At 45.7% G+C, this 14,197-nt stretch overlaps 1 protein-coding gene across 2 annotated transcripts in view; it reads left to right on the top strand.

Moving 5' to 3' along the window:
- Nucleotides 1-10,672: 10,672 nt before the first annotated feature.
- Nucleotides 10,673-14,197, top strand: part of HHIP (hedgehog interacting protein) — a 74,952-nt gene continuing 71,427 nt past the window's right edge. For both annotated transcript variants that reach the window (XM_087737125.1, XM_087737124.1), the window contains exon 1: nucleotides 10,673-11,454. In XM_087737125.1, coding sequence (XP_087593251.1) covers nucleotides 11,188-11,454 — 267 coding nt within the window. In that variant the 5' untranslated portion in view covers nucleotides 10,673-11,187. The remainder of the gene's footprint in view (nucleotides 11,455-14,197) is intronic.

The following is a 14,197-nucleotide window of genomic DNA, read 5'->3' as shown; positions in this document are numbered from 1 at the left end:
ATAAATATTCCACAATGTTTATGAAAATGCAGATTTATAAAGCATTAAATCTATGTGACAAAGCATAAGATCTCTCCATTTTTGTTGCTTTATGTTAAAACAGTTATTCAGAGCACTTGATACCAATGAAAAATGCATGTTTATCACATATAATACTTAAATAATATAAACTGTAGTTCTACAGTTCTTTTCTAGTTTGCGGATTGCCATACACAGTGACTATATCTTGCATGCCAAAATGAAGCAATGAAACATTATTCTCATTTAAACACTATAGAAATCTCCAGCACAGCCTGGTTAAATAATTTACTAAGATCTTAGGTAGTTTGGGAAAGCAAGAAAAATTTCCTATTACAAACAGTACTTGGCACTCATGAAGTGCTTTGCATTTTCACAATGCTCCTCAAACAAGCATGTAAGTATTGTGTTCATTGCACAAGTAAGGTCACTCAAATTGACATCTTTCTCTAAGAAAGATTTAAAAAGAAATGTTTTCTCACATAAGAATCAGAATACATTGCAATAATTTCTGTTTCAGAGCTAACCAGAAATCATGGCTTCCTCGATTATTCAAAAGTTAGAAGTGGTATGTGAACCAATTTTATTGTCCTATCAATGCATGACTGAAAACATTCCATATTAATGTAATATTAATAACATAAGTATAAAAATAAACATAAGCATGTAAGTAAACAGATATTGTATACGTAGCTAGCTAGCATCTTTGCACTCATAAGAAATAAAGTATCAAGGTGTTGTAATGCTGAAGTTCAGGCCCAGGCCAGAAGGACGTATATAACAAGGAGATGATCAGGAGAGAACTGACAAATTTTGGGGAACCTGTTCAATGGGGTCTAGATCCAGCTACAACGGAGAGGATAAAGCATATCTGAAAGAACTGAGATTTCATTATTCACTCTTCCTTATCTATTTTATCATTAATTGTTATCCATTTTTTTTCTTTTTTTCAGTGCTAGCCTCATTTTCCTTTTATTCTTAAATTTTTATTTTCTTCAAATAAAAGGATCTTTACTTAGCTCTACCCATCAATGGGTGAATTGCTGCCTACTTTGAGAAAGGATGTAAAAAATCATAATTAACCCATTTAAGTGTTATATCTTTTCAGAATTCCATCTCATCCTAAAGGCTGTAGGTAGGTGGATCTCAAGACACAGTGCGGAATCCTATTTGAGAAATCTCTAAATTAAGGATCTGTAAGAAGGAAGAGAAGCACAGGACTGTTTCCCCATCAAGTTCTTTTTCTAGAAGTATCCTATTTGTGTCCTATATGACTCCCTCCCTGTAGGAAACCAGAAAGATAAATAACTCGTAACTACTATGTTATCTGCTTGAAACTACATTTTTAACATCATGTTAAAAATTATTATTAAAACTTTTTAAAACTCTGTCTCCTACCCCAAAATACTGGAAACTTTAGAATTATTACCTGTCCACTCAGCTCTGTCAAAACAATTTAATTCTGCAGACTTCCAGACTAGTTCATTGATTTCTTGGTACAACAGCACTCTCAGGGAACATACAGCTGTCACTTAGGAGTGTTTCCCAAAGTTTTGTCTGTACAGATTACCTACTCCTGAGACATACAAGTGCCCTTGATGCTAAGGTTCAAACCCTTTGGAAAGCCATGCTTGGTGGAGCAACACACAAGCCTCCCAGAAGAACTGAACCTTCGGTATGAGGTTATATAAAAAACCACGGGTCCAGAGAGAACAGCCCACACAGTCCCTCTGCTCCTTCAAGCTGCCAGAGGCACAAGATTCAAATGCCCTCAGGGCCTTCCCCCATTACGTATATTCAGATAAGTTTATCACAAACAGTTCCACTGAAAGTACAGTGCTAGCATCTCAGACTTTATATTAGAAAAAAATGACTGCTGGAACAAAATATTCCCTCATGAACAACCAACTGACCCTTGAGTTTCCGAAAAATGTTGAATGGCAGTAGAAACTCACTTGACTCCCACCCATATTTGACTGAGTTGCTAGAAAAATTCAACAACTAGTCCCTGATATACACATTGCCCTGCAAACAATGTATTTCCATATTAAATATCATTAAATACCATTATTCCAGTGGATGGGTCTGAAAAACTGACCCTGATTACGTCCTTTAAGGAAGTCAACACTCAATCCATTGATAGCTATATCATACCTGAGTGGTGACCTGTACCTACTAATCTTGTCCCAGACACAGAAAGTAGTCTGTAACTTTGTACCACTCCTGGAACGTTATGATTCCTGTTTTAAATAATCATTTAGGCCCTACTCTAAAAAAATTACACGGGGAGTAGGAAAGGTTAAAATGCTGGAATCATGACCACTTTAAATCATGTTTTTGCCAGAATCAGAACTGAATCTCTGCAGTAAGGGTTAAGTGCAGCCTGTTTACTTCATTCAAACAACATCTAGTCTGCAGTGACCATTCCTTCGGAAATTAGGGATTCCCTCACATCTGCAACAAATTACGTGGAGCAGTACAGCTCATCCTTAAAGTTCATTTGATAGTGATTGTAATACATGCCTTAAGGTTAGGATGGAGTGCTTAACTCAATCACTTGATTATACACAGAATTTCAAATGCTGTAGAAGCCAGGCTGCATATAAAAGTTCTGGGACTGAGGACAACTCACCTGGAGATCAGGGCCGTTATTGTTCATATCTCACCACAGGCAGACCACATTTATACAGAGAATACTACTGCCTAACGGGGAAACATACAATAGACTAGAAGTTTTCTATTAGAGCTGTCCTGGAACAGATGGTTCCAGCATCTGCTGTTGTGCCTCCTTATCCTGGGTTATTTATTTATTTTTTAAAATATGGTTTGGCCTTAAGTTCAGTCAAAGTTCATCTGGCATCCACATCAGTTTACATCTTTATCCAAGGATCTTCTTTGTTCATACATCTTACAGTCAAAGGAAAGAAATGATTCACACATTGCCACCTGTGTGTGAACCTACCACCTACTTCGATTTATTTCTCACCAAAGTTAATGGACTCTTCATCTCAAGGTTTAGAAGAACATACATGGCCCAACCTGTCTTTGAAGACCACATTCTTGGCAAAATAGTATCAGCCTGCAGAACTAGGGAGTCTCAAAAACCCGATGGTTTGACAGTGCTCCATGCAGATAAAGCAGTTTTATGACCACATCCTAAACTCCTAGCCAAACTGGTGTCTTGTGCTGGTTTTGGCTGCGGTAGAGTTAATTTTCTTCATAGTAGCTAGTATGGGGCTATGTTTTAGATTTGTGCTGAAAACAGTGTTGATAACACAGGGGTGTTTTCGTTACTGCTGAGCAGTGCTTGCACAGAGTCAAGGCCTTTTCTGCTTCTCACACCACCCCAGCAGCAAGTAAGTTTGGGGTGCACAAGAAGTTGGGAGGGGACAGAGCCAGGACAACTGACCCCAACTGACCAAAGGCCTATTCCATACCATATGCCATCATGCTCAGCATAGAAAGCTGGGGGGAGGAGGAAGGGAGGGGGGACATTCAGAGCGATAGCGTTTGTCTTCCCAAGTAACTGTAATGCATGATGGAGCCCTGCTTTCCTGGAGATGGCTGAACACCTGCCTGCCCATGGGAAGTAGCGAATTAATTCCTCGTTTTGCTTTGCTTGTGCGCGCAGCTAAACTGTCTTTATCTCAACCCACGAGTTTTCTCACTTTTACCCTTCTGATTCTCTCCCCCATCCCACTGGGGGGGGGGAGGGAGTGAGTGGCTGTGTGGGGCTTAGTTGCTGGTTGGGGTTAAACCACGACATGTCTACATTCCATTTTAATTACAGTGGAGTTGAGCACCGTTTTTTAGTTAAAGGTTGACTATTGTAAATAATCTAAGAGCCACATGCTTGAAATTTGCTGTGCATCACAGGAGCGTGAGGGAAGGCGAGCAGGCCAAACTCACTCACTTCAATGATGGGTTCCCAAAGAACAGCCTCTGTAAGAATTAGCTGTTTACAAAATCACCTGTTTCTTCCAGCTTTTTCTTTGCATGACTGGGACTCAGACTGTAGCTTTAATCCTCCCCAGACTGATCTCATTCGGTCAGGATTTAGGCTGCTAACACAATGCTCCCAACGCCCCTTCAGTGAAGTGAGACAGAAAAAGTTACTAAGGGTAACATTTGTAACTGCACGCCTTCAAAAAGCCAGCGCTATGTAAGCATGACACTGGCATAGAGAAGACAGCCTAGAAGTGCACGTGAGCCTGCAGAAGCACGTGCGATGCCAGAAACGTGAGGCAGCTTTTGGCACCGTTCTGAAGCCATTTAACACAGGTGAAAACGACTGATTTTGAGCATGCTGTTAGCACATGCCCGAGAACGATTGTTAGGTGCACTGGTACTTTCCTCCATATGCCAGGGAACTTGGTAGTTCTGAGCATGATGTGTCGAGGAGCGTTGAACTCCCTACTTTCTGAAAGATAAATTATGCTCCTGAATTAGACACATCTTTCTGAAAGCTACATTGGACATATGAATTAGACACATGCTGTTCTAGGAAACTATATGACAGTGGTTGCTGACTCCATCGTTACTTTCCACCTGTGGCAGAAAAGTTTTTTTACTGTTTGGAAAGTAGCCTCGAATAGCACAGTTAATATAGCATATATACTCTATATGCAGGAATGCTGTACAAGGTGCCTTAGCATGTATCATATGAAAGCTACTATGAAGAATTTCCAAAACCTTCCATATAAAATATGAATTGACTCACACTGATTCATGTAACAGAGTAAAATTCACATGCACTGCATCAACACAGAGAAAATCTGTGGAATTCTATCTGACATCCCAGTCCTTGAGCAGCTCAGAGCTGAGCTTCGTGACCGCTTAGTTTTAACACTGCCGGGCTACAATTTCCATCCCCACACTTAGCAGGCAACAAAGAATACTAGGCACAAATATTTAAGCCCATTATTTAGTTCCAGCACGCACAATATCACTTATGCAGAAAGACCTTTAATTCGTTTGATAACTATTACAAGCATTTCGGAGTTTCCTTGATGACATCTTATATAAATTGCTCCTACAGCAAGTTAAGGATACTGCAAACACAGGGATAGCATACACGTGGCTGGTAAACTGCAGTAGGCAGTGGGATGACTACAGTCCCTGGTAGGAAAGGAGGATTTTCCCACAGCAGCTTCCTTTGTCCCTTTGTAACACACATAAATAGAGACCCGCTGTTGAGGTGAATTACAGCAGGTAGTGAAAGTATGCAGACCATAGGCAAGGGGGCCTCTTGAGTCTTCATTCCCTCACAAAATGGTTTGCTTTATCTGCCTTCTAGTTAGCCTAGCCTCTGTTGCAAAATGAAACACACGTAATTGAAGGTTTGTGTCAGCAGCTGATGTGATGTGCTAAAATAATCTGTAGTTCATATTCCCTGATGGGCCAATCAAGTGGAGTTAACATCAGCCCAAAACTGCTTTTGTACCCAGACGGGACTCAGGTTTTTTTGAAGTCATGTTCAGAGAGTAGACGCATTTGTTTACAGTCCCAAATGGTCCAGGTGGCTTCAGCTGGTTTAGAGGATTTCTAAGAGCCATGGGGAACTCTGTGGTAAAGACATACCCTAAAAACCTGTCTGTGACTGTCTGGGCACCTATTTTCCCATAAAAAATATCCTAACAAGTCCTGTTCATTCATGTTATACCAGCTTTCACACCTCGTATTTGTGGTATGCGAAGACAAGCAACATGTTATTCTCAACCCCATGAAATGATGTGGGCTATAGTATATGGTGGATAGAACCAACCAGAAATGTTCTGACCAAACTGAAAAAATCCTGTTACATCACAAACAGAAATATAAGCAAAAATATAATGGTTTTATAAACTTCTGACTAACCACAAGATGCTTTAATGAAACCATTCCAGCAGTTTTCCTTCTTCATTACCAGAGGAGCTGCTGCAGTGAATGGACTTGAAGAGTTTACAGCTGTGGGGAACTCCTGCCACAAAGACTGTCCCGGAGTCAGGGTTTCCTGATATTCCAGTTCTCAGCCTTGAAGCCACAGGAACCCTAGCCCCAGTGATGCAGCAGAGAGCCAGAAAAAACTCTCAACTTCACTTCTAATGGGACTCTCAGGACAGTCGGGCTTTCACCCAAAATAAGCCAGAAGCCCAGACTGCCAAACCTTGAGATTCCTGCCCAAGTCCTCATTCCAAATTTCCAGATTACTGGGTCTCTGTCCATCCAGCTGACAGAAAACAGGGAGATGGGACATTTAAGTTTCAAGAGCCACAGCTGAGACCGAAGCCTCAGAGGTTGGCCTCTCAAGCTCGGTTTTGTTTCAAAGTAACTTAAATGAACTATCCGACTACCGCAGAAAGATTTTTCTACTTTCCTTTCTAAATAAAACATACAAAATTCAAAATTAAAGGGTTTTTTTTTTAGAAATTAATCTGGAAATGGAACTCTAATTTTGAGCATCTACAGTGGAGAATCCACGATTGAGTGTTTCTCACCGGTCCATGTCATAGAGCCACCCCCACAAGAACACAGAATCATACAATATCTCAAGTTGGAAGGGACCCATAAGGATCATCGAGTCCAACTCCCTGCTCCTCACAAGACTACCTAAAACTAAGAAATGAAGTAGAATCCTTGGCTTCACAACATATCCCACAGTTTAGGGAGAGTGCTCAAAATAACAAGTATAATGTTACAACGGACTCAATGAAAAGTGTAATGGTGACGAGATATGGAGAGATTCCACCCTCATTGCATCTGACAAGGAAATGGTTCCGAAAAAAAAAAAAAAATTTTTGTCTTAACAAAATACATGGCAAGACAGAAGTGTGTTTCAGAAGTTCAACTCAAAAGAAAAGCAGAGCTACTCTCCAAGAGCTGAAGTCCACCTGCTTCACCTAGTGAAGTGCCCCTGATACAGAGGGGTGATCTTCCTGCACTAGTGCCTTAAATACCGTAATTTCTCAGATGCAGACCAAGATGCATGTTGGTTTGTCTCCTAGCCTGCTCCAACACTGCAACATTCCTCCTCACGGCATGCCAGGTATTTGCCACCAGTGTGGAAGGATGGAATTTAGCCCTGATATCACTGCTGGGAAGACACATCTCATACTGCATGGGCTTAGCTGTAAAAGTGAGGCGACCGCATGCGAAGTTCTTCTGTGAATCACAAGAATATGTAAAGGTGTGCTGTCAGACAACATCTGTTGGGAGTTTAGGAATAATTTGATGCTACTGTTTGCTTCCATCAAACCTGATGCCATGAGATCACTTCGCCCAGCTTCTGCTCCTATCTGCAAACTCATATGATAACCATATTTCCCAAAACTAACACTAGCTGCTACACGTAACTACACATTTCCTCTTCTGTTCAAACTACTGACGAATTCACTAACTTTAAACCTTAAAGCAGGTGTCTTGGTGCAATTAAATTCCCTTGCAAAATATGTATGACTGTCTGAGAACAAACATAAAATAATAAGTTCAATCAGCTTTACACTCTTTGAAGGGTATTCTGACATATTTAATTCACATGATACAGGCACCATGACGTATCATGATATAAATAATACCATAGATAATGAAGGTAATGGCATAAATAAGCCCAGTCTGCTTATCTCCTAGACAAAACTAGAAGAAAATCAAACACTGTAGCAGCAATAGGTTCCTTTCTAACCCTTTCACACATAATTCCATTGTAACCTGAAGATTCTCATCGACATCCTACATACTCTGAACAAACTGCAGAATTTATTCAGCTCACTTACGGCATTACCATGTTTAATCATTTCTAGTAATGTGCTTCATATAACAGAATCCAGGTTGCCTTAAAAAAAAATGATGTGTTTATTAACCATATTTCCTATATCTATGTTTTTACTTCTTAAGTATTCCTTTATCTCTGTTTATCAGAGGCTGCAAGTCACCTGAAGTCGACATGCTGAAGTGGCATATACTAATACTGACCTTAACTTCGCATTATTAAAAAGGTTTATAAATAAAATCCTGTATCAACCAGCTTGAAAAAAATACTTTCTTAAAGAAGCCATCACGCACTTTTAAAGTGTGGAAAGGAACGTAATATTAAATCAGGTCTGCTCCCACAAAACCCCAAGAATCAGCAATTTCTATTCAGAGGTTTTAAAGAACATTCAACCTTCTTCAAGTCTTGCTTATATATCTTTATATCACTCTATCACTGCAGAGCTTGAAGTTTTGAGCACTTTATATTATACAAGGTCAACAGTACATTCCACAGAATTTCTGGGAAATGTCTCCATCATAGATCTGTGTAGAATTTCTGTGTAGAAGCTGACCTTCACAAACTGTCAGATCTTTCTTAGTTTGGCAACTTGATCTAAATCCCATTTCGGGAAATCATTCTCTGTTTAATTAATACACCTCAAACTCACCTCCTCTGAGAACTGGTACAGGTATACATAGAAACGGATATTTATGCAGGCAGCACTTGAAGGAGGAAGAAAGGTTATTTACTAATAGCTGTATTACTTTGATCATATAGATTTATATTCCTCACTTCCTCTCTCCTTCAGCAAGACAGGAACTGCGAGGACTGGGCCACAACTGCTCAACAGAAATTTTCACTGAACATTTGTTTTTTCAAGAGGGTATCTGCCCCGCAGTCACTTCTTTCCAGGGTTCCAGTTTCCCACTCCAGTAAGGGAAATGCAGGGCAGAAGTATGCAATCTACTTGGAAAGTATGAGCACCTGCCTACACAGGGAACAAGACATACAGACCTCCAGCTGTGTCCTTTTGCCACTACAATTCTGCCGGCATAACCCTCTGTAAGGAGTCTGCTTGGGAATAAGTGACTCTATTCTGGTACCATTATTCTGCTTTATACCAGAACCACTTTTATTTCAGCATAATCTGTGTAATATTCTGGAGTAATAAAAACTGCATAGCTGTTGTGGTATAACTACATTGCTACAGTTCTGTCAGTCCTGGAACAAGTTCACGTATTGCAAAGCAGTACTTTTTTCTAAAACTACAAAGCAAGGATGCTGTATCACCAGTGCTTTTGATATCCTAAAGGTGCCATCCTTATTTCACTCATCAACGTGAGTGCTGAGGCCCATGCTGTACCAGAGGCCTCCCTCATTCATGCTGATGTAGCTCAAGCCTTGGTGAGGAACGTTTTCAGTCAAATGAGGGTCAGTGGTAAGACAAGTGGTAGTCACGTGTTTAGGAACCACTAGCCTTCAAGAAATGCACTTAAAGGCAGAGAAAGCAGTCTTTATGTCTACTATTTATCTGACGTACTATTTGTCCATGCCAAATTCCTATTTAGTTCAGTGTGGACTATTTAAGGGTAAGAGTTCAAAGGTAAATCTGAAGAGGCTCATTTTCTTTGGTTAAAAATAAACGTGAGGAGAACAGTAACAGGCCCTAGTTGCTTTAGGAACAACACTAGCGCACATCAGGAACTCCATGCAATACTTCTTTCCCCTTCTCCCTCCGAAGGAGGCTCTTTGGGTGCAAGCCATTTTTCCCTCCATTTCAGGGATTAGCAGCCGGTCCCCGGTAAAGAGACGTCGGGGCTCTATTTGTCCAGCTGCCCCTTACCCCCAAGCCGGTGGCTGTGGCTGCACCCGCGCTGCAGCCGCCCCTGAGGACTTCCACTCCTTCCTCTCCTCACGGGAAGGAGCTAACAGCCCCCGGCTATGCTCCAGCTCCTTCCTCCCACCTGCAGGGCTCTGCACCGCCTCCTCCCCAGGCACCTCAGCCTCTGCCCCGGGGCTGGCGTGCTCTGGGCTTCCATCTTTCTCCGTCCCAAATTCACTTCACCCCTGTTGACGCCGGGTCGGCCTTTCCCTTTCCGGCTGGCTCCTGCTCTCCCAGGTGCCTTCTTGCCACCAAGTGCCAGATACTGGCTCCGTCCCGCTCTTCCCGCAGACGGCTCCCCTCAGCGCACCAGGAGGACGCTCGCCCTCTGCACCCCGCTCCCTTGGCGAGGGCCGCCATGTCAGCTGCCGCCATTACCAACTGGTCACACTCCGGACCGGCCTCGCACCGTCAGAACGAAGGGGCGAGGTCACCGCGCTGACAGACACCGAGGAGTCGATGCCTGCCCCGCGCCTCTGGAACCTTCCCCGGCCTTCGGGGATGAGTCGGGGGGGCCACGGGCGGGCGCGGCCAAGCGCAGCCCGCGCAGCGCCTCGGCCGGGCTGGGCCAGGCGGGCCGGCTACCTCAGGCGTCAGGGGAGCAGGACCCACCTACAGCGCTCGCCTTTCGCCGGGCACCGCCGCGGCTCCACCGGTTCCCGCCGAGACAGGGCCGGCCGGGAGAGGGAAGGCGCCCGCCCCCTCCGCCCCGGCTCCCGTTTACACCGGGGAGGGGAGGGGGGGGCGGTTCAAGACGGAGGCGGCGAGCGGCGCGGCGACCCCCGGGCCGCCGCCGGGAGACCGCCGCAGGGCGGGGCGCCGCCGCGTGCCCCGCGCCTCGCCGCGCTCCTGCCGCTCGCGCCGGGCGCGGCCCCGCGCCGCTCGCGCGCGGGCCGGGGGCGGGGGGGGGGGGGGGCGCGAGGCCCGGGCGCGGCGCCGCCGTTTCCCGCCGGGCCCCCGCGGCGGCGCGGGCGGTGCGCGCGGCCGGTGCCGCCGGGTGACGTGCAGGGCGCGCGGTGGCAGCACCTCCCCGCGCGCGGCTTAAAAAGAAGAAGAAAAGAGGGAGCGAAACATGAGAGCCCTGGTGAGCCGCAGCCGCCGCCGGCAGCAGCGGAGGGGGCATCGCCCGGCCCGGCCGCCGCCGCCGCCGTCCCACCTCGGGGACACCCTTCCTATGGGACGACAAGTGAAGGGCTGCCGCCGCCCGCTGCCCGGCCCGCCCCGAGCCTCGGCGCCTCGGCGCGGCAGCGGCAGCTGCTAAACCTGTGCCACTTGCACAACTTCGCCGGCTCCCGAGCATCCTCCCGCCCCGCCGAGCCGGGGCTCGGGGGCTCGTTCCCCCGTTCCTGCCCTTTCGCCTCCGCCTGTGTGGAAGCGGGGGTGACCGAAGTGCTTTTTCCTCCGTAGGCTTTTTAATTGCTACTGCCGTTATTCTCCTCCAGACTTTCCCCTTCTGGGGGAGGGAGGTGGTTTCCTGAAGTGCAAAGAAAAGTCAGAGGGATTCCCCTCCTTCTCCCCCCACCCCCCCCCTTTTTGGGTGCATTCACACGCTCCCTCAGGCATGATGCTCAAGATGCTGCCGTTCAAGCTGCTGCTGGTGGCCGTGGTCCTGTGCTTCTTCGAGGGGGATGCCAAGTTTGGGGAGAGCGGCGCCCGGAGGAGAAGGTGCCTCAACGGGACCCCGCCGAGGCGGCTGAAGAAGCGGGACCGGCGGGTGCTGTCCCCGGAGGCCCCGAGCGGCGGGGAGGCGATGTGCCGCGGCCTCTACCCCCGCCTGTCCTGCTGCTCCCGCACTGACGCGCAGGGGCTGCTGCACGCCGAGGCGAAGGTAGGCACCACCTAGGGCTGCTTTGGGCTTTGAGGGGAGGTTTTGGGCTTTTTCCCGGGTTTTGGGTTGGTTGGTTTTTTTTTTTTCTTTGGTTGTTGGTGGTGTTTTTGGTTTTTTTTTTTTTTTTGCGTGGAGCCCGCGCACCAGCCGTTAACCTGCTGCCTTCCCGTGCGGGGGGATGCCGCGGCGGGGGGCCACCGTTTCTGCCTGGGAGGTGAGGGCGAAGCAGAAACGTGACACCGGCGCTGATTTATTTCCCCGGGAGCGGCGGGGAGCCCGGCTGCCGATCCGCTGCCCTGGAGGGGACGGGCGCTCCGCGGGGAGAGCGCTGTGCTAGCGCACGCCTGTGCCTGCGAGGGACTTTTTGTCCGCAGCGCCCGAGTTTCTGGCGGTGGCTGCGGCCCCGGCCCGGTCCCGGGGCGCCGCGGGGGCCCGGTGCAGCGGGGCCGGGCCGCCCGCAGGTACCGCTGCCCCGGCGCGGCCCCGGGGAGAGGTGGGGGAGCTGGACGGGCTTTGGCTGCCGTCCGGGCGCTGGCAGCGGCGGGGCTGCCCGGTCCCTTGGCGGTGGTTTCCCGTTTATTTTTCTGGGGTGAAAAACCTCGTCCAGTTTGCTCCGCATGTTTAGTCAGGACGGGTTTTGGATAGTAGACGGTGCCGGTGTACCAAAACTTCGTCATCTCCAGCCTCCTCGGGGCCCGTGCATCGCTCACGGTTACGCCTGTCAGCTGCAGAAGACCCCCGAAGTTCCCGCTTTGGGACCCCGGTCTGACGGTGCTCGCTGGCGACCGGTTTCTCGCACAAGGTGCGGTGAGACAGTCTTCCTCTTCGCGTTACCTGGCAGCCTCGCCGCCCAATTTCAGGCTGCGGTCATGTGAAGGGGAAAGCACCTCCTCTGCTCACCGATTTCTTAAAATTGGCAGTTCCCCTGCATCCTTTAGCAAGTTAAATTCTGCTTATCAGCCTGTTGCTTAGGTGTTCAAAGGCGTCGGTACCTAACCCTGCCGGACCGTGTTTGATAAGCTCTGCTGGGATGACCAGTGTTGCATCCAGGGGTGCGCACAGGGAGGGGAGTTGCTGAATAATGTCATTAAGAAGCACTGCACGTGAAATAAACAATCAGGTGTCTTTTTATTTTTTCTTTTCTCTCCTTTTTTTTTTTTTTTTTCATCCTGGTTTAGGTTTAATTAAGAATTCCTCAGTTACAACTCTGTAGTTGTCAAGGTCTGAGAGACTCTTGGAAAACTTGTGTTTCAGTCTTGCTGGCCCAAGCATAATAAAAAAAAATACCCAGCCTGAATCGAATTTTTATGCTCAGTTCACGGTAGATTTCACTCCATTCTCATGTAAACAGCTTCTACGAATCAACATATGTGTCTGGGTGGTATCTCTCACTTTGTTTTGTAACAAAAAGCCATATTGCATCATTTAATTTGCTCAAGTCATGCAAATAGGAAAAAATCAATAGGACAAAAAGGGGTCGACTTATCCTCCTCCCCACTAAACTGCTGCCCACACACAGAGTCCTGTTGCTTATGGCAAAAGAATAACAACAACACCATTGTGTTTGTTAGTTGGTTCACTAATGGGTGAAACTGGAGAACATCATTCTCCTTCAGTCCCCAGCTCTGTCCAAATGTTCATGCCTTTTGAGGGAGCATTTGTCCTACCCCCTCTATTCCCAGATGAGTGAGAACTGTCTTACTGCAGGTTTTCAGCTGCAGATCTCTCTTTATTCATACCATATGCAGCAGCAGTTTGAGATTCAAGGCAGATATATTTCTTCATGTTGTCTAGAGACAGTGTCATTAAGCTCCTGTGTGATAATTGAATTAAACTATAAACTAACCACACACAGATAACCTGAAAGGTCTAGCTGGGAAAAAGAAAAAAAAGAAAAAAGAAAAAGAATACGGACTGGAAAATATGTCCTTAATTCACCCTGTTTGCAATGTCTTGGTGGCATATATGCTACCGAGATTATTCAATGCCTGGAGACCCTTGTAGTAATGGGCTGAATTCAGTAAATTGGAAGTTGAATTTTGGTTAGTTTTCAATCTCCAGGCAGCTGAAGGGTTTATTCTCTTCTTACTATTCCTTGAAAATATCTTTTAATTCCCTTTGGGTTTTTTTTTACTAACAGTACTAAAAACCTGATATAAATGTGAGGAATTGACCATATATGCCACAGTAGCTATTTCTGAGCCATTGAACCTGGTTTTTTTAAATATAAATTACAGTTTTTAAGTAATATTATTTTACAGGGGTTTAAAATCAGACTGTTTTTCACCAAAGATTAACAGTTATGAAACTCACAAATCTGCTTTATCACATCAATATATGTTTAGAAAAAATGTCAAAATATATGTCATTTATACTTGACAGAACAAGGTGGTCATTCCATAAAAGACATGCCCAACTATTATGGAATACATTTAAATGGAACTTTTCTAAAAGCACGTTTTTTAAACTGTTCTACTACAGTTCCAAAACCAGCTTTTTTAAACTCCATCATCTATCTACACGACAGAGTGGCTATGACATTAACAGAAATCTGAACGCTAGCTTTTAAAAAAAAAAAAAATTGAGCATGCTCAGTAGACATTTTCATAAGAGCTTCTTGGTTAAGATGCTGGGTCTTTGAGAATTTTTGACTGAATTATTGATATGTGTTTATCATGAAAACACTACCATTGCCTGCGCTTCTGGGAACAAAAATGGAGCTACCATATTGAGCAGATACAAC

The sequence above is a fragment of the Nipponia nippon genome, unplaced genomic scaffold (genome assembly GCF_047370975.1).
Source record: "Nipponia nippon isolate SJK-2023a ecotype South Korea unplaced genomic scaffold, ASM4737097v1 scaffold_6, whole genome shotgun sequence".
NCBI lineage: Eukaryota > Metazoa > Chordata > Aves > Pelecaniformes > Threskiornithidae > Nipponia > Nipponia nippon.
Note: the sequence above shows the minus strand (reverse complement) of the source record. Positions and strands in the feature narration are given on the sequence as shown.